The 24,773-nt window shown below is 37.1% G+C and overlaps 1 protein-coding gene across 1 annotated transcript in view; it reads right to left on the bottom strand.

Annotated features, from left to right (window-relative positions):
* Window positions 1-24,773, bottom strand: part of TMEM163 (transmembrane protein 163) — a 269,409-nt gene that overhangs the window by 65,029 nt on the left and 179,607 nt on the right. Inside the window, exon 5 of the mRNA XM_027835729.1 lies at window positions 28-124. Within this exon, the coding sequence (XP_027691530.1) occupies window positions 28-124 (97 nt within the window). The remainder of the gene's footprint in view (window positions 1-27; window positions 125-24,773) is intronic.

Here is a 24,773-nt window from a genome sequence, read left to right as displayed (position 1 = left end):
AATCTTAATGAACAAGAATGACCTTACCACTTCTGGCAGCAGCCTGGTTGAAAGGTCATGGATGGCCTTGACCACTATACATACAGATGACAGAAGGAATATTACCCCCAAGATCACACAGGCTCTGGAAAGAAACAAGAGGTTGAGAATATTAATTTGGAATATACCACCCTACAAAGACATTCATATAATCAACAGCGACCATGAAAAGGATAAAGAGAGCAATTCTGAAAAGTTTGTGGCTCACTAATCTCCCACTGAGGATGCACACAATTCCCAGAGTTTCCAGAAAGGCAAAAATTTAGAGTCAAAAGACACCTTATACACCTTCTAGTTCAATACCTTTATTTTACTATTGAGAAAATTGAAACTCATGAGAGTAAAATGAGTTCCCCAAGGTCATACACTGAGTAAGTAGCTAGGTTCATATTCAAACCCAGGGCTTTGTACTATATATATAGTTTTTGCTACTATAGGGAATATGCATTTATTAATCACCTGCTCTGTACTAGGCACTGTGCTAAGTGCTTTCCAAATATCATTTCACTTGAATCTCAAATCAGTCCTGTAATGTAGGTGTTATTATGATCTTCATTTTACAGTGGAGGAAACTAAGGCAAACAGAGGTCAAGTGACTTGCCCAGGTTTACACGGCTCACAAGAATCTGAGGCTAGATTTGAATTCAGATCTTCCTGACTCCAGGCCCAAATATCTATCCAATGTGCCTCCTCAGTTACAACATGGCTACTTAACTTTCAATTGGACCACACACCATGGGCTAACTATCAAAAGTCAGTACAATGTGAAAAGCACTTAAGGAATTTCAATAAATACACAAAACCCATGAATGTCAAGAATAGAATGAACTTCCAGAGACTATCCCCAACTTGCAAAAGAATATGTGAATCTATCCAAACCAGATGTAACCTATATCATGCATCTATTATTGTGATGAACTGCTTGATTTAAAGTAAATGGAATCCACTATGTTCCTTTTCTTTTTAAACTGTGCATTCCCTACACAGTCCTAAAGCAACAAGATTAAAAAGACAAGTAAACCACTTTGAACAAGCCTACACAGTTGGGCTCTCTCACGTCTGGCACTCATTTTTGTTATGTGTGTCCTACAGGAGGGGTTAGCATTTCATCAAGCATCTGACAAAGAATACCAAGAGAGACTCTATATGGAGCCAATGTATGACATGATTCACCAAAAAGAGATTCTAGTTTTAGACATTTAAAAGACCCAGGAATTTAGGGAAATAGGGGAAGTTTCCCAACTTGCAAAATGGGAATTCTACTATTGCAACCTAGTTTGTGAGGTTGTTGAGAGACAAAAGGCTTGTAAACCTTAAAATGCTATAGGAATATGTGCTGTTTTTAAAAAAGAGTCCTTATTAAGTGTGCCTACTGTGTTCCAGACTGTAAGAGGGTTAAATGTTTCAGATGAGAATAGACTTAACTTCCTCTTTTCAATCTTCTTTCTTTATAAGGGGTCATTTCAGGAAAAATTTATTGACAATAACTCTTAAGACTATACCCAGAAAGAAAATATTGAGGGAACTTGAGATTCAAAAAGATAGAAACTTCTCAAAACAAGAAAGCCCATGAAAGTTTAAATCTAAAAACAGAAATGAGAAATAAGAGGGAAGTATGTTTTCCAAGAAATCCGGATGTAAGACAGCAGGAATTCAATTCAGCAAACATCTAGTAAATGCCTACTGTGTACCAGGCACTATGACAAGTGTCAGGGATATAAAGATTTAAAAAAAAAATAGTCCTCCCCTCAAGGGGCTTACATTCCATTGGAGAGAAACAGCACATACACAAATAAGTACATAAAAATGTACAAAATAAATTTTAGAAAATAATTTGAAGGCAGAAAATTCCAACAACTGAAGGGGTCAAAAAAAGGTCTCCTCTAGAAGGTGGCATTGGAATTGTGCCTTTAAGGGGCCTGGGGATCCTGAAAGAGAGAGGAGAGGAGAGAGAGTATTCCTAACACATGAGATAGTCTATGCAAAAGCAAAAAATGGAGAAATGGAATATTATTTATGGAGGGGGATAAAAGCAGGCCAAGTAAGCTAATTTGTTTGCAGTGAGTTTATTTGTAGAGCGCTTGAGGGGTATTCACCTGAAATCACTCTGGAAAGATAGGTTGGGGCACATTGTGAAGGCTTTTAAATAACAAACCAAGGAATTTTAGTTTATCTTAGGGGCAATTGGGAGCCACTAATCTTCTTGGGCACAGGAGTGACATAGATTTGTACTTTTGGATTATCAATTACGCAGCTATTCTGAGGAGAGTCTAGGGAGGGGGAAAAGTAGATGCAGAGAAACCAGTTATGACTCTATTATAATAGGCCAGGTGATTGAACTAAGATGGTGGCCATGTAAATGAAGAGAAAGGGACAGACACAAGACATTGGGAAGACAAAATCAACAAGACTTCTTAACTTATTGGATATGGAACAGTCAAGAAAAAGTGGTAAAGGAAAAGAAGGAAAGGAAAAGAAAGTCAAGAATGACTAAAATGTTACAGACATGGATGACTAGAATGATGGTGGTATTCTCAATACTACCATTAAAAGAAATAGGGAAAATGGGACGAGGGGAATTTAGAGGGGAGAGGAGACAATGAGTTTTGTTTTGGATACACTGAATTTGAGATGGCTATAGGACATTCAAATGGAGGACTGAAGGTCAGGAGAGAAATTAGGTCTGACTGTACATTTTGGGTGTTACTTGCAAATAGATGACAGTAGAGCTATGGGAACTAATAAGATCATAGACAATGTATTGAAGGAAGAGGATCCAGGACAGAGCCATGATAGATACATTCTTATTAGAGGGGGCACAGCATGGATGATGAACCTACAAAATAGAATGAAAAGGAATGGTCAAAAAGGTAGGAGGAAAGCAAGGTCAGAGTAGTGTAAGAGAAACCTAGGAAAGAAAGTATCAAAGGAAAAGAGGTTACCAAGAGTGCCAAATGCTGCAGAAAGGTCAAAAAAAGATGAGGATAAGAAAGATCTGTTGGATTTAGCAATAAAAAGATTTTTTATGATATTAGAAAGAGAATTTCAGTTTATTGATGAAGTTAGATGCCAGATTGCAAAGAGTTAAAAAGTGAGTAGAAAATGAAGAAGTTGAGAGAATGAATATAAACAGTTTTTACTATGGACTTTGGCTATGAAAGTGAAGAAAGGTATAGGACAATAGCTTGAGGGGGTGGGAGAGTCAAGTGAAGACTTAATGGATGAAGAACTGGGCTAGGCAGCAGGAAAGGAATCAGTGGAGAGAGGAGGGAAAAGAAAGGAGGATAGAGACTATAATTAAAAAAATTAAAAGATCAAGTTCCCAGAAGAGATGGCATTAAGGGCACAGGTAGAGGTGCTAGTCTTAGCAAGGAAAAGGGATACCTCTTACATGAAAAATTGTAGCAAAAAGGGAGAGAATAGAGGAGTAATGTGGAGGACGTTTGAGGTATAGAATTGGACAGAAAAGGAAACTCAAAACAGATGGCCCTGATTTTTCAGTAAAGTATGAATCAAGGTCCCCTGCTGTGAAATAAGGGAGGAGGGGCAAGATAGGTGGTTGGAAGAAAGAAGAGAAGAATTGGCATATAGCAGTGAGGGCCTAGTTATATTTAGGTCATATAAAATTTTAGAGGCCACTGTCAGCATGGTTATATGACTTCCACTAGTCGGTTTAGCAGCAGGAGAAGAGGAACAGATAAGGTGAAGAGTAGGAGTAAACCAAGGTTGAGGAAGTGACTCAGAAGGAAAATAATGCTGAGATAGAGTGATATAAGACCTTAGATGTCGATCTTCATGCAAGAGCCAAAGGCAAGGTGTTTAAGGAAGGAAACCTAATAATACCTAGGAAAGAAGAAAATAATTTAACAATACTAATTTCATATAAAACAGAGGGAGAAGAAGGGTGGTAAAGGCAAGAGAATGGCAAGAGAGAGGTTCAAGAACAATAGGAATAAAATATCATAGGTTGTGGCTATGAGGTGAAAGGAAAAGACAATAGTCATTCTAATTTTATCAGTTCATTATCTTTATATGCCTTATATGTGAAAATTTTTTAAACTGATGTGATTTCCCCATAAATTAACATATTTCTAGACCTAATCTGTGCTCAGATAATAAAAATTAATTTTAACAGTAGCCTGAATGACTTATGATTAATAGGTAAACCCAGGGGTGGGGAACCTGTGGCCTTGAGGCCACATGTAGCCTTCTAGGTCCTTAAGTGTGGCCTTTTGACTGAGTTCAAGTTTTACAGAGCAATCCCTTTATTAAAGGGATTTGTTCTGTGAAGTTTGGAATCAGTCAAAGGGTCATACTTGAGGACCTAGAGGGCCACATGTGGCCTTGAGGTCTCTGGTTCTTCACCCCTGTGTAAACCTATCGCTCATAAACACAAGATGCATGTGTATAGATCTGCATATACAGGTATATTGCTATATATGACCATATATATGCATACATATATATATATATATATATATATATATATTTCATATCCCTAGACTTCTTCTACTAAAACTCTGGTATTCTGTTGGCATATTCCAAGCCCCAAAGTGTTACATGATCAAATGAGATTAGGAAATGCTGATAATCTATTAAACTGATATTATCCCTAATTGTATTAGCAAAGCAGAATGATTTGGGTTTCTTAGGGTCAGTTTTATGGAATTGAAATCCATAGCCTCTCAAATTCAAAGTTCTTGCTATTCAAACTCAATGCTTCTTAAAATACAGTTGTGAACCTAAAAATCAATGTGGTTAGAAGATAATTCAAGAAATTATAATCATTTCAAAAAAGAATAAGATGCAAAGTAGAAAAAAGAAAGGGATAATTTAATAATGACTAAGTAATAGAAGTATGAAAGCAGTCTATGGCAGGTGGGACGAAAGTCCAACCTATGCCAACTCTTTGTAATGAGACACTGAGGAGAGAAGATATGATTGAATATAATAATAGCTAGCTAGCATTTATATAGCATGTAAAGTTTCCAAAGTGCTTTACAGTTATCATCTCATTTTATCCTCACAATCTAGGAGGTAGGCGGCATTAATATATTTATTTCATAGTTGATGAAACTGAAGCAAACAGAGGTTAGTGACTTGCCCAAGGTCATACAGCTAGTAAGTATCTGAGGCAAGACTTAAATTTAGGTAGGTCTTCCTGATTCCAGATCTAGCACTCTAACTACTGTGACACCTAGCTGCCTTTAAATGAAAAAGAAAAGGAGAGAGAAAGCAAAAATAAGGTCATGAACAAGTAGCCACTAATCACCCAAAAAGTACATAGCCCTGAAGAAGGGTATAGTGAAGAATTCCAAACTAGGATTTGTCAAAAAGCAGAGAACTATGACTCCTACCGAAAATTCAAAGTTGAACAGAGGAAGCACCATGGACAGAGAAAGAACCATGGACAGCAGCTCAGTGAAAGCTTGACAAGGAGGAAGAAATGGAAGGGATCAAAGAGCTATTATGAAACTAGAAGTGATTTTGAAAGCCTAAAAAGAAGGGAGAAGGGAAAAAAATGTGTGCTACTGCCATTGGACATTGGAAACAGTATAAAAACATGAAAAATAAGGAAAGTAGCCCTGAGATTTGGTGAACAAGGCATAGCTGAGTTAATAAAAGCCACCTGAAGGTCTTTAAGCAGAGTCTAGATAACCTTATGGCCAAGTATATTGTAGAGGGGACTCCTGCTTAGGAATAGGTTAGACTAGATGACCTCTAAAGTCATTTCTAACTCTAAGATTCTGATTTTCCTTGTAATGAATACTGCCCACACTCAGAGCTGGGTAAAGCATTTGTGCACCTGCAACATAATTCAGGACCCTTGTTGTTCTCATCTGCTGAATTTCAAAATACTACTCTCTCTCTATTACTGTCCACTGGAGGTTTTGAGTTTTGCCTAACATGTGACTTCACTTATAATGTAATTAAGATGTGTATATTATGGGCAGTAGAACGTTCTGGCAGTATAAATGAGAATTTGCAAAAACAACATTAAAAACTGTCCCTTTGTTGCTCTCTTTCCCAACCCTGCTCCACCCCATCATAGGATGCATCCTAGGCAGCTATCTGCTTCAAGGTATATGTCTAGTCTCAACTCTGCATATAGTCTAAACATTTAGGAAGCACTTCCAAAGTCTTTTGTTTGGTGAAGAATGGTGAGGGTAGTGGGGCATTAATCTTAATATATGAGGGAAATTTTCACATATAAGGCATATAAAGATAATGAACTGATAAAATTAGAATGACTATTGTCTTTTCCTTTCACCTCATAGCCACAACCTATGCTATAACATGGTCTATAACCTTAAAATGACAACACTTTGAAAGGAGAAAAATATGGATACTTATTTAAAAGAGATTTCAAGGGAAAATATATCTCTTCCTGGAGAATAATTTGGTACTAAAGGTAGAAAAAAATCCTCAAGTTTAGACCCCAAGAATTTATTTCTATTTGGAGGACTCTTGTGTAAAATCACTGGGACTTAATGATTAAACTATCATTTAATCTTGAACTTATGGGGGAAAATGGCATCTAACAAATTCTAAAGGAATAACTATTGCCTCATCAACTTCATTTCCTCAAGAAACTAGTAGAGTGGCATGTTTGTGTATGACAGCCACAAAGGCAAAGGAACTACTCTTCCCCTTCTCTAGAAACCAGTCTAAATATAGGGTCATTTTCAGTAAAAGAAAAAAAATCATTGGGTTCCAAGAGTCTAACAATGGAATATGGGTAAAATAGGGAGAAAGATAATCATCTCCAACTTTATCACACAAAAAAGTCACTTTAGACATGCTTACATTTACATATACAAAAACAATGTGGTGTAATGACCAGCCTTAGCATAAGAAAGAACTGGGTTCAATTCTGACTTTGGCACATACTGGTTGTGTGACCATAAGTAAATCACTTAACCTTCCAGTGCCCCCAGGCAACTCTGAATCTATAAAATTAAAGACAAGCTACTGATTTCCATAAATGGAAGGAGTTTGCAAACTGAGATCTCTTTTTACTGATGAAAGGAACCCATCTTCCCATCAACACCCACCCTCAAAAAAAGATTATACACCAAAAAAAAAATCACGTCCTCTATATAATATAAATAAGATTATGGAATTCTTTTTGTGTCATGAAGGGATTCCTTTGCAAAAGGCATTTCTTAAAGGTTTAAGTGAGAGGGACTTCCTGGTACTATCAAATATGTGCTATGACTGGACGATCTTAAATTTTATTTAATTGCTAATGAGCTCTTAAAAATCATTTATTTATCAAAGACTCCTAGGAACAGGGAGAATAAGGTTAAGAACCTTAAAGTCAAAGTGTTAGGAATCAATTGTCTGATGAAGATCAATCAGAAATTTTAAAGGGATCTTTGAAATGTAGAATAAATCAATAAAGGCCTACAATTTGATTTTGAAAACTTGACTTTACACACAACTCATCAACTTCCCTGTTACATAAAAGAAAGCACACCTGTACTTTTTTGACTATATGTCCTTCACTATTGTTCCTGCAAGCAGAGAATCAAAGTGGAAAATGTCTTAAGATCCATTTCTAATCCAGAATGCTTGAAATTCTGTGTACTTGAAAAGAAAAAAGAAAAACTAGTCCCCATAATCCTTTATAAACCAAGAGCCTGTCTTTTTACCATTTTAATTTTCCTTCTAATGCTATAAATTTAAAAGAAACCATCAGCCTTTCTCTAACGTGGTTGTCAACCTGTACCTTGGCACTTATCTGTTACCACAACCGAGATGGCTATTATTAGCAAAGGAGTTATGATGCTATTTTTTAACATTTTATTAATAATGCATTTTGTTTACATGGCATCTTTCCTCTCAAGCACTCAAAGTTCTTTGCATATCAGCTCGTAAATCCCTTGGAGGTCCCTTACCAGCAGAGTTGGTTGGGGGAGGGGAAAAAGGGAGGGATACAAACTTGTTTTTTAAACAAGTTTAAATACAAGAGTTTAAGAAATTTTTCCAAGGTCATCTATTGATTGCCCAGTTAATTTAGAAATAGAATCTACATCACTTAATTTACAGGCTAGTTCTCTGACCTATGGACCATCAGCCACTCTCATGTTCTGGGCCATACATGATCTTATAACATATTCACTCCAGAGACTGGGATGAGATATGGTGTTGCCTAGATTCTGGCCAGGAATAAGCAGAGCAAAAGCTGCTTGCTCAGTCTCTTCCTTGGTACTTTGGTCCTATCTTGGGACAAAGGTGGAAATATTTGGGGGAAGGGAGCAAGAAGAAAGCAGATGAAAGATATAAACAATGCAGCCTGACTAGCAGACAGTTGAGTGGGCACGCAGAATCTTGCATAGCAGCTACACTTTGAGGCAGTTGAGGTACAACAGCCAAGAGAAACCTATGCAAGAAATAAGCAATCTCTCCCACCCCACTTCAATTCCTCTGATAAAGCAAGAGGCAATTTTAGGGAGGGAGTGGGGAGGTTTTAAAAGGAATAGACAATCCAACTACCATCCACTGCTCTCAAAATTCTCTTGTTCTGTAGTTTTATAATTCCCACATTGCCTCAAATTCTAACTACTCTTGTTTCAAACACATTCGCTGTTTCCTCAAGAATAGTTAAAAGCTGTCAGATATTTGCACCCTAATTTAGGGGTGAAGGGTGCTAATTACAGATGTGATTGAGAGTCTCTAAGTGTAATTAGTTGAAAGTATTAATTTTCAGCTCTCAAGGTGGGACATCAAAACCTGCACAGACACTCAACTCCTTACTTCAACCCTCTCCTCTCCAAATGCACACAAAAACCTTCTCATAGTTGCTCTTGAGCTAAATATCTAGACCTTGACCAATTTATGCACTTGTGGGACTTCAGCTATCATTAGTAAAGCCTAATTTATTTTAAATTCTAAACTACCTGCCTATTTTTATTTTTTTCCTGTGATAACAGGCCTCTTTCCATTTTTCCACATTTTACTTAAACTCTAAAATATGCACTTCTCACAATTAATCAAATTAATTCAAATTTTAATGTTTAATATTTGATTTATGATATTTCATGTCAGATTTTAAAGTATTAAAACATTTCACAGTAGAGACCCTTCTAGTTTCGGTAGGTAGGTAGCGCAGTGGATAGAGGACTGAACCTGGTAGCAGAAAGACTTGAATTCAAAACCTGCCTAAGAAAGACAGTTAGTAGCTATGTGACCCTGAGTTAGTCACTTTGATTCTGTCTACTTTGTTTTTTTTTTTTCATTTGTAAAATGGGGATAATGAACAAATAAATTATTTATTGAGCACTTACTATGTACAGAGCACTGTGTTAGGTGCTGGGGATACAAAGAGAAAATTAAGAGTCCCTATTTTAAAGAAGCTCACATTCTCATGGGAGAGACAACACAGGGAAGGTTTCAGCAGCACATTGGTTAGAAAGATCCCATGATCCTTAGGGCATGGGGGCAAAGCACCTACCTCCCAACATTGTTGTGAGAATAAAATGTGATAATATTTATAAATGCACTTTTCAAACCTTAAAATACTATGTAATTTTTCTCTTTTTTTCTAATTTTTAAATTTTAAACTGGAATACAAAATGAGAAAAGAAAAAAAAACTGCCATGTACACAGTAGAACATAAGAGAAGATTCAATATAGAACAATAAATTTCCATTTCAAGAAATATAATTTGTATAATAAATACTAAATACTAAAAGCTGTCCAACTTTCCTTTGCTTCCTCGTAGGTTTTCTTTTGTTCTCTGCTGTGAATTTTTATTATTTTTTCCCTCCCTTCCACACCTCTGCCCTAAAGAAGGCTACAATTAAGCATAGATGTGTGTGTATACACATACACATAAACACACACATACATACAGATATACACTCATACACATGTATGTAAGACCATCCTATGCTTATTTCCACTTGTCATCTGTTTCTCTGACGGTGGATAGCATCTTCTTTCATAAGTCCAAGTCTTTTCATGTTTTTCTGAATCTACTAACTAGAAAAATGCATTTTCTACACTACAGCAATATTCCAACACAATCACATCCTATCTGAGAGACTGTCTATGAAAGTTTTTCCCCAATTTTTTTCATTCTTTCTATTCTTGGCTGCATAGGTTTTATTTATACAAGAAATTTTTAATTTAAAATAATCAAAAGTATCCATTTTATACTTCAACAATGCTCTGTCCTTGTAATATAATTTAAGATCTGATACTGCTAAATCTGCTTTCTTTATATCTTTTTTTCCCCCCTGGTTTCTTTGAAGTTCCTGACCTTTCGTTCTTCCAAGTGAACTTTGTTATTATCTTTTCTTCACTCAAGCCAACCTGCAACCCTGGAGATTGGGTCTTTCTTGGGGTCTTCTCAAGTTGTCTTAGGAGAACAACTGCTTTACCCTGACTTTTGTTTATGTCCTGCTCCTCTAAGTTCCCTGTGAGGTGATGTTCTACCTTTTTTTGTGGAGGAAATTTGGAGAGCTGAAAGTTTTCTGACCTACTCCATCTTATTATAATTTATGGAAATTATTTAAATGTGTAGCCAATGATGAAAACTAAAAGATCAAGTTATGAACACAGGCTGTATTTATGGATTCTTAATAGTAGATCTTTCTCTGCATTTGTGTATAAGTGTTCAAAAGGCAAGGCAAGTCAATAAAAGGAATGGGATGGTGGGTATAGTTATAAAAATGTGCCATAATACAAATAGGTTTTTCAGGAGTGAAAACTTTCCAACACAGAAACATAATAATAGTTGATAATAGCTAATATTTATATAGCACTTACCATGTGCCAGGTGCTGTGCTAAGTGCTATACAATTATTATCTGGTTTGTTTATCACAACAACCTTGGAGGTAGGTGCTGTTATTATCCCCATTTTACAGCTGAGGAAACTGAGACAGGCAGAGGTTAAGTGACTTGCTTAAGATCACACACCTAGAAAGTGTCTGAGACTGAATTTGAACTCGAGTCTTCCTGACTTCATGCCCAGCATTCAATCCACTGTACCTCCTAGTTGCCTGAAGCATATTGCATGCTGTCCAAGAAGGGAAAAAACAAATTTGTATTTCTTCAAAATGAAGCCTACTTTAGTAGGCTGAATACTCAGAAGTATATAGACTAATTTCTAGGGAACTGGGAAAGCTTCTTTGCCCAAGATTATTTTTTCAAATGGTCTATGACTGCCTGAAAGTTTCTATTAGAGATTAACAGAATACTAAATTTGGGGGGAAAGCCTAAAAATCATCAAGTCTAAGCCCAAGTTTCCCCCAAAGAAGAGCCCTCTTTTACAGTATTTCTGAGAGTTTTTCAGTCTCTACTTGAATGTTTCTTAGTACTTGGCCAAGATGTAAGCTGTTCTGCACCTGGACAGCACCAGCAGTGAAAAAATTCTTACACAGAGCCCAAATCTGACTCTCAATAACTTCCATCCATGGATTCTATTCATCTCTTCCAGAACTTTGCAGAATAATACTTATTCCTTTTTCACATAGCAGCCCTTCAGATATTCAAAGAGAGCATCTATATTCTTTTATTCATGCTAAAAGCCTAGATGTTCATCCATTCCTTCATCCATTATGGTTTCTAACTTTCTGCCATCTTGGTTGTGCTATTTTCAATTCGATCTAACTTACCAGTGTCCCCTTTAAAATATGATACCCAGAAACAATACTCTAAATGTGATCCAAACAGCACAGACTATTATGGACCTTTACCTAGACACTAATTCTTTTGGGATAACAAAATGACTATTTTCATTTATTTATATATTCATTAATTCATTTATGTATTCATTCATTCATTTTAAAAAGCTTAACATTTAAGAATAATGACACATTTTGGTTTAGATTCATTTTATCTCTTGATAACAATTACAGCAAGGACTTCGGTTTACTAAGGAATGTTGTTGGGCAGGGGATTTGAATCTGTGATTTCACTGGTATGTTGAAGAAGCATTCTCATTGATAGATAAACAACTGTTATTCAAGTTCTAGAAAACTGACTAAGTAAGCAGCTAGGTGGCACAGTGGATAGAGCATTGATCCTGGAGTCAGGAGGACCTGAGTTCAAATCCAGTCTCAGACACTTATTAGCTGTGTGACCCTAGGCAACTCATTTAACCCCAACTGCCTCAAAAAAAAAAAATTGAGAACTTAAGTAGTTTGCCAAGGGTCATATAGTGAATATATGTGTCAGAACTTGAAGTTGACCTTAAATACATATATACTCCTTATATATAGTATAATATATACTTAGTCAGTACATATTATATATATATATTAGGGGTGGGGAACCTGTGGCCTCAAGGCCACATGTGGCCCTCTAGGTCCTGAAGTGTGACTCTTTGACTGAATCCAAACTTCACAGAATAAATCCCCTTAATAAAAGGATTTGTTCTGTTAAATTTGGACTCAGTCCTCAGTTCCCTACCCCTACCTTAGGTAATGTGACCAAGATTTGTGACTCCAAGTCCAATGCCTTATCACCTGTTAGCTTGCCTCACTTTAATGGAGTAAGCCAGATAGTAACAGTGTCTTAAGTACATGCCAAAGGCAATACTATGATGATCTCCTTTGAGAAATTTGTCTTTAAAGTGATGGCCCAAGCACAGGATCAGAGAGACATGGCAAGATAAGAATTTATGTGAAAAAGATCTAAGTACTTTGTTGGACTATAATCTCAGTATAAGCCCCAACTTGACATGGCAAGCAAAATTAGTATTCACCAATACTTCCTTTGATTGAATAAATGGAGGCATAGTACCGGAAAAATGGAGGGGAATTGTGGGAAGGACATTGAAAAAATGGAGACTATGTAGAGGCAGGCTATCAGGGTGGAACTAAGGACCAAGACACAAAGGGATTAGTTCTAAGAACTGAGGATGTTTAGACATAAGGAGAAAAGACTTAGGAGGTTGAAGAATTGGGGGATAGAGGGGAAGTAGCTTAAAGTGGTCAGTTTTTTGAAAGGTTTGCATGTGAACACTGGACCAAAACTACTCAACTTGGTCCCAAAGGGCAATGAGGGCAATGGGTAGAAGCTGAATATATTATCCAGTCTACCTGAGGGAGATGACATAGACACATATGTGGGCATCCTCAAAATAGATACAAAATAATCACAAGGTAATTTTTTTCCTCGGGAGGCTCTAGGAACTGGGGAGGGAGATGGGGAATCAGAAAAGGCTTTATACAGAAGATGTCATTTGAAGAGAACTCTGAACGAAACTTAGATTCTAAGAAGCAGAAGTCAGTAAAGAGTGATTCCAGGCATGTGGGACAGCTAATGCAAAGGCACACAAGCAAGAGATGGAGTGTCATGTGTAAAGAACTCCCGGAGGGGAGTCAGTTAATCAATCAATAACCATTTATTAAGTGCTTATTATGTGCCAGACGTTGTGCATAGCACTGGAAATACAAAGGAAGGTTTTAAAAAAAATCCCTGCTCTCAAGGAACCCACAGTCTAATGGGGGACAACATGCAAATAACTATGAAGAAACAAGCTAAATATAGGATTAATTGGAAATAATCAACAGAGGAAAGGCACTAGAATTAAGGGAAATGGGAAAGACTTCCTGTAGAAGGTAGAATGTTAGCTAGGACTTAAAGAAAGTCAGAGGGCAGAGATGAGAAGGGAGAAAATTCCACATATGGGGGGTAGCTAATGAAAAGCATGGAGTCAGGAGATGGGGTGTCTTGTTGGGGGAGACTAGGAGGCTGATGTCACTGGAATAAAGAATATGTGGGAGGGATTGGGGATATAAGAAAACTGAAAAGGCAGGAGGGAGAAGATTATGTAGGGCTTTGATTTTATATTTGATGCTGGATGTGATAGGGAGCCACTAGATAGGAACCACCCTATTGTGCAGAGGGGTGACATATTCAGATCTGTGTTTTAGGAGTGGTGTATAATAAGGTTAGAAAGGTAGACTAGCAGCAGACAGTGAAGAGCTGTGAGTGCCAAATGAAAGAGTTTATATTTGAACCTCGAGCCAATAGGGAGCCACGGGAATTTACTAAGTAGAAGAGTATCTTGGTCAAAACCGCGCTTTAGGAAAACATCACTTTGGCAGCAGTATGGAAGACAGTTTGGAGTGGAAAGAGATTGACATGGAGAAACCAATTAGGAGGCCCATCGCAGTAGTCCAGGCAAGGGATAATGAAAGCCTGAACTACAGTGGTGACAGTGAGATTGATGAGAAGGAAATGGACCTGAGAGATGTTGTCAAGATAGAAATGACAGAATTTGGCAATGGAACGGATATATAAGGTGAGTGAAAATGAGAGTTCCAGGATGACAGAGATTGCAAACCTGTGAGAACCTGCTTGCGATATCTTAAATAAAAAAAAAAAAAAGGAAAGACATCACAATAGCCATTCCTTATTCTCAATCAGCTCCTTTTCCAAAACACCTAGTGTGCTCCTTATAACCAGAATTTCAAACCATCAGGCAAACATTATCTCATTCAGTCTTAGTCATATCCCCAAGAGGCAGAATAAAAACAAGCTGCTCTATGAGTATATAAAGGTTGATACTACAGAACCCACTCTCAGCAGCACACTCTGAACAATTTTTCCCTAGAATTGTAAGGGCCAATGTTAAGCCATCCCCACTGTCTCACTGAGTAGTTCTTGTGATCAAAACCAAACATTTACAAGATATGCTACAATTTAGGAAGGTAGCCTATGCTACAGTCTTTCTTCAGTACAAAACTTAGTAGTTTATCTTTAGACTTCACTCCATACCACCCCTTGGCAAAATTCATTCAATTCGCACTTACTGAACATCTATGTGCCTGAGAAACCAAAACCCTGGGCTAGACAAAAACAAAACAGTTTCTGCCTTTGAAAAGCTGAGATTCCACTGGGATGCAACACAGGTATACCCAAACAGGTATATCTACATTGTATCCGAGATATGCAGAATAATGGGAGGCAATCACAACTAGAGAACTAAGAAGTGTCTCTCATAGGAGAAGCACTTAAACTAAACCTTGAAAAGGGTACCAGAAGTTACAAAGATGGAGGGAAGGAGAGAGAGAGAGAGTGTGTTTTAGGCAGGGAAACTGCCAATGCAAAGGCTTGGGAGCAAGAGACTAAATGTAGGGAACAGCAAGTAGGCAAGTTTAGGGGGAATGGATAGTGTGTGATGGTGAATAAAGTATAATCAACCTGGAGAGACAGATTGAGAGAGGTTTTTTAAATGTCAAACAGAAAGATCTGCATTTTACTCTAGAGGCAATGGGAAGCCATTTATGCTCCACCAGCAAAGGAGAGAAAACAACTACCCCTAACCAAATGAATTGCTGTAACAACTGGCTATCATGGAAAGAACTATTGAGTATCAGTCAAATTCTGACTCATTTGCTTACTATCTGAGTGGCCTTGGGAGGTGAGCTATGTCTTTTCTCTGGGTCTCAGTTTCCTTGTTAGTAAAATGAGAGATTTACCCAATAGCAAGAGATAGAAAGAGAAATTCCATTTAAAGTTACTGTAGACATTATAAAATATTTAGGAGTCTACCTACTGAAACAAACCCAGGAACTATATGAATACAATTACAAAACACTTTTCACACAAATAAAGTCAGATCTAAATAATTGGATAAACATCAATTGGTCATGGGTAGGCTGAGCTAATATAATAAAAATGACAATTCTACCTAAGCTAATTGACTTATTCAGTGCCATACCAATCAAACTACCAAAAATTATTTTATAGAGCTAGAAAAAATAATAAGAAGATTCATTTGGAATAACAAAAGGTCCAGAATGTCAAGGGAATTAATGAAAAGAAATGCAGGGGAAGGTGGCCTAGCCATTCCAGATGTTAAATTGTATTAGAAAGCAGCAATCATCAAAACTACTGGCTAAGAAATAGAGTGGTGGAATAGGTCAGGTATGCAAGACACAGTAGTCAATAATTATAGTAATCTACTGTTTGATAAACCCAAAGACCCCAGCTTCTGGGATAAGAACTCACTATTTGACAAAAACTGCTGTGAAAACTGGAAAAGAGTATGGCAGAAACTAGGCATAGACCAACATCTTATACCATATACCAAAAAAATCAAAATGGGTTCATGATTTAGATATAAAGGTTGATACTATAAGCAAACTGGGAGAGCAAGGAATAGTTCACCCGTCAGATTTATGGAAAACAAAAGAATTTATGACCAAACAGGATAGAGAACATTATGAAATGCAAAATGGATAATTTTGATTATGTTAAATTGAAAAGTTTTTGCACAAACAAAGCCAATGCAACCAAGATTAGGAAGGAAGCAGAAAACTGGGAAAGAATTTTTACAACCAATATCTCTGATAAGGGCCTAAAAAAAAAGAGATTTAGACTAAATTATCTCTAAGCTTCCGTCTCCTTTAAATTTATGATCCTATAACTCTATGAAAACCTGAAAAAAATGAGTGATTCACCCTAGAGTTACGAAAATGAACCTCTGTTGAAAATTCTTCCATTTAGCCATCTCAGATCATTGCTATTTACCTGGCAGCTTCCTAAAATCCCCAGAATAGCCTTTTTTTCTGCTCTAACTATAGCCGGCTTTATATAAAATTAATTTGTCTATTTTTAAAAACACATTATCTGAAAAAGAGAAGAATCCATTTGAAGTGAATATTAATTTGAAAGGACATCAGTCTTTTTCATGCTAAGATCACCATCATTGGTGCCTCTTTAACCACAACCCCAAACAAAATGTTTGGCTTAAATTTTCAGTGGCACTTTGATTGACCAGAATCTTTAATTAATAAATGAAACATTTAGTTAACCCTAAATAAATGGAATCCTTAATTAACCAGGACTTTACATCTGTATGAAAATTTTTTATTCAAATAAAGAAAGCTGATATTAGGAACTTGTAGAACAAAGAAACAACTTTCCAGAAATGGCAAGAGTCAAGGAACATGCAAATCCCAATCTCCTACAGTAGGTATTGGAATCCGAGGCATCAGTTGATTTTTCAGAGATTATTTTTAAAAAGTCTCTCTGCAATACTAATATTGAAAGTCCTTCAGTGCCTTCTCCCAACCCTTAGGGTTCAATCCATTTTTCTAACAGTAGCCTTTTCCCTTATTATTCTCCTCTGTTGCTCCTCCTTTCCCTCCCCCGTACAGTATTCTATTCTTATTCTCAGCTGACTGACATCAAAACTCTGCTCATTCATAATTACAAAGTTAGCTGATAGTTCTTAAAGTCTGGAAATGAAGCCCAATTCTCCTACTTGCTACCTGTCTGTCGCTGGACAGATAACATCCTGACTCCTGGTATTGGGATTTAGAGCCAGTCAGAACCTCTTGGATCCCCCTTGGACCATGAGTTCCTTGAAAGTGGGACTGCTTTTTGCCTTTCTTTGTAATCTCAGATCTTACCACGGTGCCAAGCACATAGTAGATGCTTAATCAATGTTTACTGACTGACTTATTCATCTTAGATATTATCTAGTCCATAACCCTATAATTTTACAGAGGAGCAAATTATGATCTTTCAGTCAGTCAATGGAAGACTTACCATAATGCAAACTCTCCTTCCCCCATTATCTGTGTCTATATGCCCAATGAAGGGATTCATATTTTAAATCTTGAGCTCCAAGGAAATAGGTACTATACATTATTGCTTTGCCTATAAAGGACCACATGCAAGTGAGTACTTATTAAAACACTTATTTACATGGTGATGGTGGACTAACTAATCTGGCACATGGATGACAAAAAAATGGATGAGGTCTTTACAAAAATATTTAGCAATTACTGCCTAAAGGTAGAACAGAAGTCAAATTTTGGACTTTATCACTTTTAGATCATTATAAATCAGAACAGTCACTTTTTCTCCAAATGTTCTTCACAAAGGGAAGTGGCAAACAACTATGCAAGATCTGATTAAAAGAGAACAATAGAACCCAAACTACAGCATTATTAAGGGAGAGGCAATAATTGCATTAAAAAGAAAACATGGAAACCATAGATAGGGGGATATTCCTAATCTGACTGGGGCAATGGGAACAAAAGTGTAATTGGATTACAGATATGCTACAATTCTACTTCAAAGTTTCTTGGGAAGTGACAGTGACCAGGAAATGAAGGTTGGATGCTTCCTGCTAAAACGAGGAAAAGAGCAGTTCTAGATGGAAATTCAAGACCTCACTGACAATTTTGGGGGCAAAGAGGGAATGTCAAGATTTTAAATTGCTTAGAGACATTATGGATAGTGTGAAGTTTTAGAATTGAGTCAGGAGGAAACAGGACTGTAATCCTACCTGACATTTGCTAGTTTTACAACAATAGGTACCAGTTTCAGCCTCAATTTTCTCCTCAGAAAGGCTCTAATCTTCTCCGCTGCTGTTCCCCAAAACTTCCTCAAGTCCTCCTTTCAAGTGGCCTAATTCAGAAATGGAGAATGGCCACTATTATACACACCTAAAGCTAAGTAAAATAGGAGGACTGAACTACTACAATATCTACCAAGTCAGGAAATGCCTTAAGTTCAGATTTAGACATTATTTCCAGATGTGGGCCACAGGCATCTCTGGCTAGAGATAGTGGTAAAATGAAACTGGGGCAGAAAGAACCCACATAGAAAATCCTTCTTGGTTCTTAGAATGTCTTCTACTTGACTAATATTGCCAATATTCTGACAGAACCAGATAAATGGGAACTCGTGTTCCAAACATGAAGCGTGGGCATAAAATGACATTAAAATGTTAAGTGAGATATACACAAATATAGTATACATTTAGGAAATTTCTAGACCAAGAAAAAAATGCCTTAAAGTCAGTATATCATAATTTGTTTCTAAGCATACCTAAGTGTTAAGAATGACATTTTAAACTTGGTTCTGTGGCATTTTCCCCATCCTCCAAGTCCCCCTATTTCATAAGCAAGAATCTGACTTTTATACTGACAATCTGGTACATGTGGCATATAACATACCATGTCAGTAGCTGAAATTTAAAATCTGGTCCTGTGGGTCTTACTCCCTGGAAGGTTATTGAGTAATTCAGAATTCTGCTCTTCTTTAACTGAGTAGAACTCTCTTAAAATAAATTTAACTATATCTGGTATGAAAAGTCTTCTATTGGCTGTCTTCTTCCTGGCTGAAGGACAGAAGAAAGAGAAATAGGCTGGAAGTCATCAGGGCTGGTGTCTTATGCTGGCCCTTACAGCTGCTTAGCTATGAGAACTTAGACAAGCCCCTTAATATCTCTAGCCTGATCTGCCCTAAATGAAAAATGACATTCTCTAAGTTTTGTTCCCCATCCAACGGTCTATTCTATTTTAAATATTGGGAAGATAACATTTCTAATTTGAATCAGAATTTTAGCTATCACTGAAGATATTAATTCTTATTCACTATGAGTTAAAGACCCTGATATATTTGCATAATTTAAATGGTAGAATTAGACAGTAGGAATTTTATAGTCACTAGAGAGTTAAAAATAAGTTTTCTGCTGAGCAGCTAACAAATCATTATGGGCTTTTCCTCATTTATCACCAGAGAGCTGTCAGATAATAGTCAAGATATAACACAAAACATGGCATCTTACTTATTTCTGCAATTTCTCCATGACCTACAGACTATGCTATTTTGAAGGGCTGACAAATTTCCTAGAGAAGGGGGAAAACACAAATGAAACTTTAAAAGGAGAATGTCACTCATCCATGAATCATTAAGGTGTTTTTCCAAATTCCTTTAAAATTTTACTAATCTGTGCTGCAACAACAGAGTCTCACTTAACCTGACTTGGAGATGGCACAATATTTGAAATAAATCTCTTGGAGTAGTGGACAGTGCTGGACTTTGACTCAGGAAGACCTGAGTTCAAACCACACCTCAGACACAAAATATCTGTGACAAACCACTTAAACACTCTGAGTCTTAATTACTTCATCTGAAAAATAGAGATAATTAAATGAAATAATGACTAAAACACTTTGCAAGTGTTTTAGTGTCAACTTGAAGTAGTGTCAACTATTTCTAATTCTTCCTGGAAATACTAGAAAAACTCCTTTACAACACAATCTCAACTATGACCCAGTCTCTTGACTTGGCTGAAGTCATGTCTCTTGACTTGGACCCTCAGGGTCTAGTGTACAACAAAAACATTTACTGCAACACTATACCCTCCTGCTGCTGTTGTTGAGTCCTTTTCAGTCATGTCTGACTCTTTGTCATCCCATTTGGGGTTTTCTTGGCAAAGACGCTGTGTGGTTTGCCACTTTCATCTCCATTTCATTTTACAGACGAGGAAACTGAGGCAAACATGGTTAAGTGACTCACCCAGCATCACACAACTAGTAAGTATCTGAGGTCAGATTTGAATTCAAGTCTTCCTGACTCCAGGCCTTGCACTCTATATATTGTGCCATCTACCTGCCTCTTATATCTTATATCTTATATCTATTTTTTACTCTCAGAGGTTGTACCAACCATCAAAAGAAAACAATCACAGGTTCAAAAAGGGCTTAAAGGGTTAAATACATTCTGAGCTGGATAGATCATTAGCCTAACTCAGGATAGCATTTTTCATATTCCCAAATTCAAACTGTGGACCACTAATAATACTCAATAGAAGCATGCTCTCTTGGACTTCCTACTATTAGAACTTGTTCCCAGGCTAATCATCTCTAAGAACAGAGTTATAACAAAAGCTGAGCAATTTACAATACAGAAAGTACTATGTGATGAGAAGGCCCAATCAGAGAGAGGTTTGGGGGAATCAAAGAAAGGGGAGACATTTTCTTTCTGTACATCCAATATATCCCCTCTGAACTTCATTGATTTTTCCTTTACCAGACATATACAGTGGAGTTACATGATACATAAATTTAGCTTATGCAAATCCAATTATGCAGACTCATAAGAAAGAGAAATAAGAAGTTAAATAGGGCTGGTGATTCCATCTGACATTTTACACAATAAATATAAGACCTGCAGTAAAGCCTGAGAGAGGAACTTTGAATCTGCCTCCTCACCCCTCTTATGGGTAAACAGTAGCCAGGCACTGAGAGGAGTGCCTTGTGTAACCAAGTCTCGAACCTAGCTCCCTTTTGCTCACCTGTCAATCCTTACCCTCAAATATATGGATCCAGCTCATGAACCTCCCTTACCTATGTTGTTCCAACCTGCCAGATACTGTCTACTTTGGAGACTTGCTTTGAAGAGAGTATAAGTTAGACTATGTGGGGGTTTTGTCTTTTGGTTTGACTTTAGAACCTAATCTCCGTATAAGATATAGCTTAATTGTATTTGAAATCTTTCACAACTGTAAAAGGGGATCCTAATAATCTAATCCTGTTGAATTAACCTTGAGGTATGTGTCTGTTTGAAATCATCACACTAATCAATTACCATCTGAGGACCTGACTAGGAGGCAGACACAAGTTATCAACAGAAGATGATAAGCTGGGTGGGGGGGGGGAACAGGATGGGACATTTAAGATATTAGAGATGTTGAATGTCAGGAGGGCACAGCCCTGACTTCCATGAGGTCTGTACTTCAGGAAAAAAAGGAAGAGAGCCATGCTAAAAAGACCAAACTTAAAAGGAGAGTCATGTATTGCAACCTTGCCACTTCTCAAATGCTTAACTTGGGCTTTAGGATCAAACAAAACTTCTCCCAATAGAAGCTGGAGAAAGTCTGCCTTACCTTTAATAGGTCAAAAGCCTTTTAAAATATCATATTTTACTAGAAAGGAAGGGATTACACATTTTATGTAGTACTTAACATGTGCCAGGCACTTTGCTAAGCATTTTTTATAAATACTCTCTCATTTCATCCTCACAACAAACTCCACAAGGGAGGCACCATTATTATCCCATTTTACAGTTGAGGAAACTGAGACAAACAGAGGTTAAGTGAATTGCTTAGGGTCACACAGCCTGTAAGTGTCTGAGGCTAGATTTAAACTAAGGTCTTCCTGACTCTAGGTCCAGTATTCCATCTACTACATTACCAGCTTCCTCATGATTTCAGTTCAAGCTTACAGAATAATAAGAACTAAACTATTTAATAAACAGAAGAATAATGAACTAGAGATAGGACTAACTCAAAAAACTGATGCAATTTTCAGGAATGTCATTATATCTTATGATATGCATGTTCTAAAAAAATCTTTTTTTTTGCTCTACTCCCTCCAAAATTGCTTTGCATTTACTTTACATATTTTTGTCTGTACTTTGTCAATATATATGATGTTGCTCTTAGGTAGAATATAAACTTCTTAAGGTCAAGGATTATATATATCATTTTTGCTTTTATATTGCTAGGGACCAACACAATGTCTTGCAAATCACAAATACTTAGTACTCAGTAAATGCATGTTCCATTGGTAGGTGTAAGTCACTCATTCTTTCAATAAGGATTCAATAAGTGCTTATGTGTAAGCCAGGAGCTAAGGGCACAAAGATATAATAGTCCTTGCCCTCAAAGTGACAGTGCAAAGTATGCTGGGAATCAGGAAGACCTGAGATCAAACCTGGCCTCTAGCACTTACTAGCTGTGTGACCCTAGATAAGTCACTTACCTATTCTCAACCTTGGTTTCCTCCATTTATAAAACTGGGTTATAATAATAGCATCTACCTCACAGGGTTATTGAAAGGATCAAATGAGCCCTTTACAAATATGTAAAGTGCTTTCAAGCTTTAACATACCATATAAATGTTAATATTATTATTAATTTTTTTTTAGTGAGGTGATTGGGGTTAAGTGACTTGCCCAGAGTCACACAGCTAGTGAGTGTTATGTGTCTGAGGCTGGATTTGAACTCAGGTCCTCCTGACTCCAAGGCCAGTGCTCTATCCACTGCACCACCTAGCTGCCCTGTTAATATTATTATTAGGACACTTATGGTCTATTGAGGGGATATAAGATGAATTTTGAAGGATGGGTAGGATTTGGATGGAGGGGATGCATTCTGCTCTGAGGAGCAGAATAAATAAAGGTACAGACAAAGGAATGAGCATGGAAGGATTAGAAGATAGTAAGAAAGCTGGTCTAGCTGAAAGAGAGCTTTGGATGAAGTACAGTAGGTTAGGTAGCTACCCGATGGGTTACTCTTAGAGCAGGGAAAACAAAAAAAAATGCCCCTGGCCACAGGTAGGCTACTCTAAGACTCTTCCAAAATTTACCTTTGTGTATAATGATATTATTGGCACACAAGCCATCATTTTAAAAGCACTATATAAGTGAGAGTAGTTATTTACCAGCAGTAGAGATGGAGCAGACTATGAGCTGGAAGGGACACTAGATTTCATTGAGCCAAACCACCTTATTTTACAGTTAAAGAAACCAAACCCAGAAAGGTTGAATGCATTCTCTAAAATCTCAGAGCTAAGAAGAGACAGAACTAACACTTGAACTCAGATTCAATCTTACACCAAATCCAGAGGTTTTTCTGACATACTGTGCATTTGCACAAAGTCATATGTATTTTTACTAGAGCTTTCTTGTGGCCTAAGCTAGTTGGTTTGGGGAAAGAAGTCAAGTGTTAGAATATCCTAGACTGGATTTGTTTTCTGTCAACATCTCCCTTTTCACTTGATGAATTCTAGAGTAAGTGAGGAGACCATCAAATCCTAAGAGAGGGACTGGAGAGTCTCTTTCAGCAGGCTAGAACTGCAAGTTAATTTTTCCTATACTAACAAAGTTCAACCCACCAGAACTCCAGAGCTTCATGGGCACAGATAATCGATGAAAACAGCTCAGAAGATTCAATAGCTTTTCTATAAATAATCCAGCAGGCTTCTGTTGAAAGTACTAAATTTTACAGACCTTTCTAACCATTTGCTTTATTTTGCCAACATAGAAATAGTCCAAGAGCACTGGGCTGTAAACCAGTGGAGTAAATGACTACAGTAGCAATAAAAACTATAGTCATTTATCATTCCCTCTGCAATTATTTCACCGGATTATCTGAGGGTCATTACGCTCCAGCCTAATGTTGCAACTACCTCATTTTTGGTTTAATTTGTTTGCCCAATGATTTTGAATTAAACAATTAAGTCATTGCCTTTAAAAAAAAATGTACCTTTGCAGGTTTAAAAAAAATGTGCTTGTTCCAAATAATCCCTGTGATACACATCTCCTTCCTAATTACCACCCCATTGGCTTTCTGACAGATGGACTAAAGTGACACAGCACCTAACCAAGCCTATAATGAAGCACAGGGTAATTGCTACTCTACATTCAATCTGCTCCATTAATGGCAGGGGTGGTACAAGAGAAATAAGGGTTCTGTAACGATTAGTGATGCATGTGTACATACACAACACACACACACACACACACACAGACATACACATACAATCTTTAGTCTTCTTCTCTCTCTTCTAAACTTAAACTTTTAATATAGAAAAGGCTTCCTTCTCACTGGATATAGTGAAATGGTCTTGTGTTTTACCAGCTGCATTGCATACTTTGCCTTAGGGTACACTTCAAGGGTGGAACCAGGCACACATTAAATCACTGAACTGTGATGGCTTCTCTAGATAAAAACAAACACTATCCAGTCAATAGAAGTTGAATTATTCATCAGCTCCTTAAAAGATAAAATGTCAAAAACTTGATCTAAAAGAAAATGTTCAGAAGTCTAAAGCTCAGTGATTGGGTTTTTGGGTTGTTTGATGGTTTTTCCTTTATGCGTCCTGACGTCACCAAGCGAAAGCTAACTTCTGTTAGCAATTTCCTTAACAAACTACGATCACTTCTGAAGCAGAGTGGTACTGGT

Source organism: Vombatus ursinus, unplaced genomic scaffold (assembly GCF_900497805.2).
Source record: "Vombatus ursinus unplaced genomic scaffold, bare-nosed wombat genome assembly UNPS02014816.1, whole genome shotgun sequence".
NCBI lineage: Eukaryota > Metazoa > Chordata > Mammalia > Diprotodontia > Vombatidae > Vombatus > Vombatus ursinus.
This window is presented reverse-complemented; position numbering and strand designations above follow the sequence as displayed.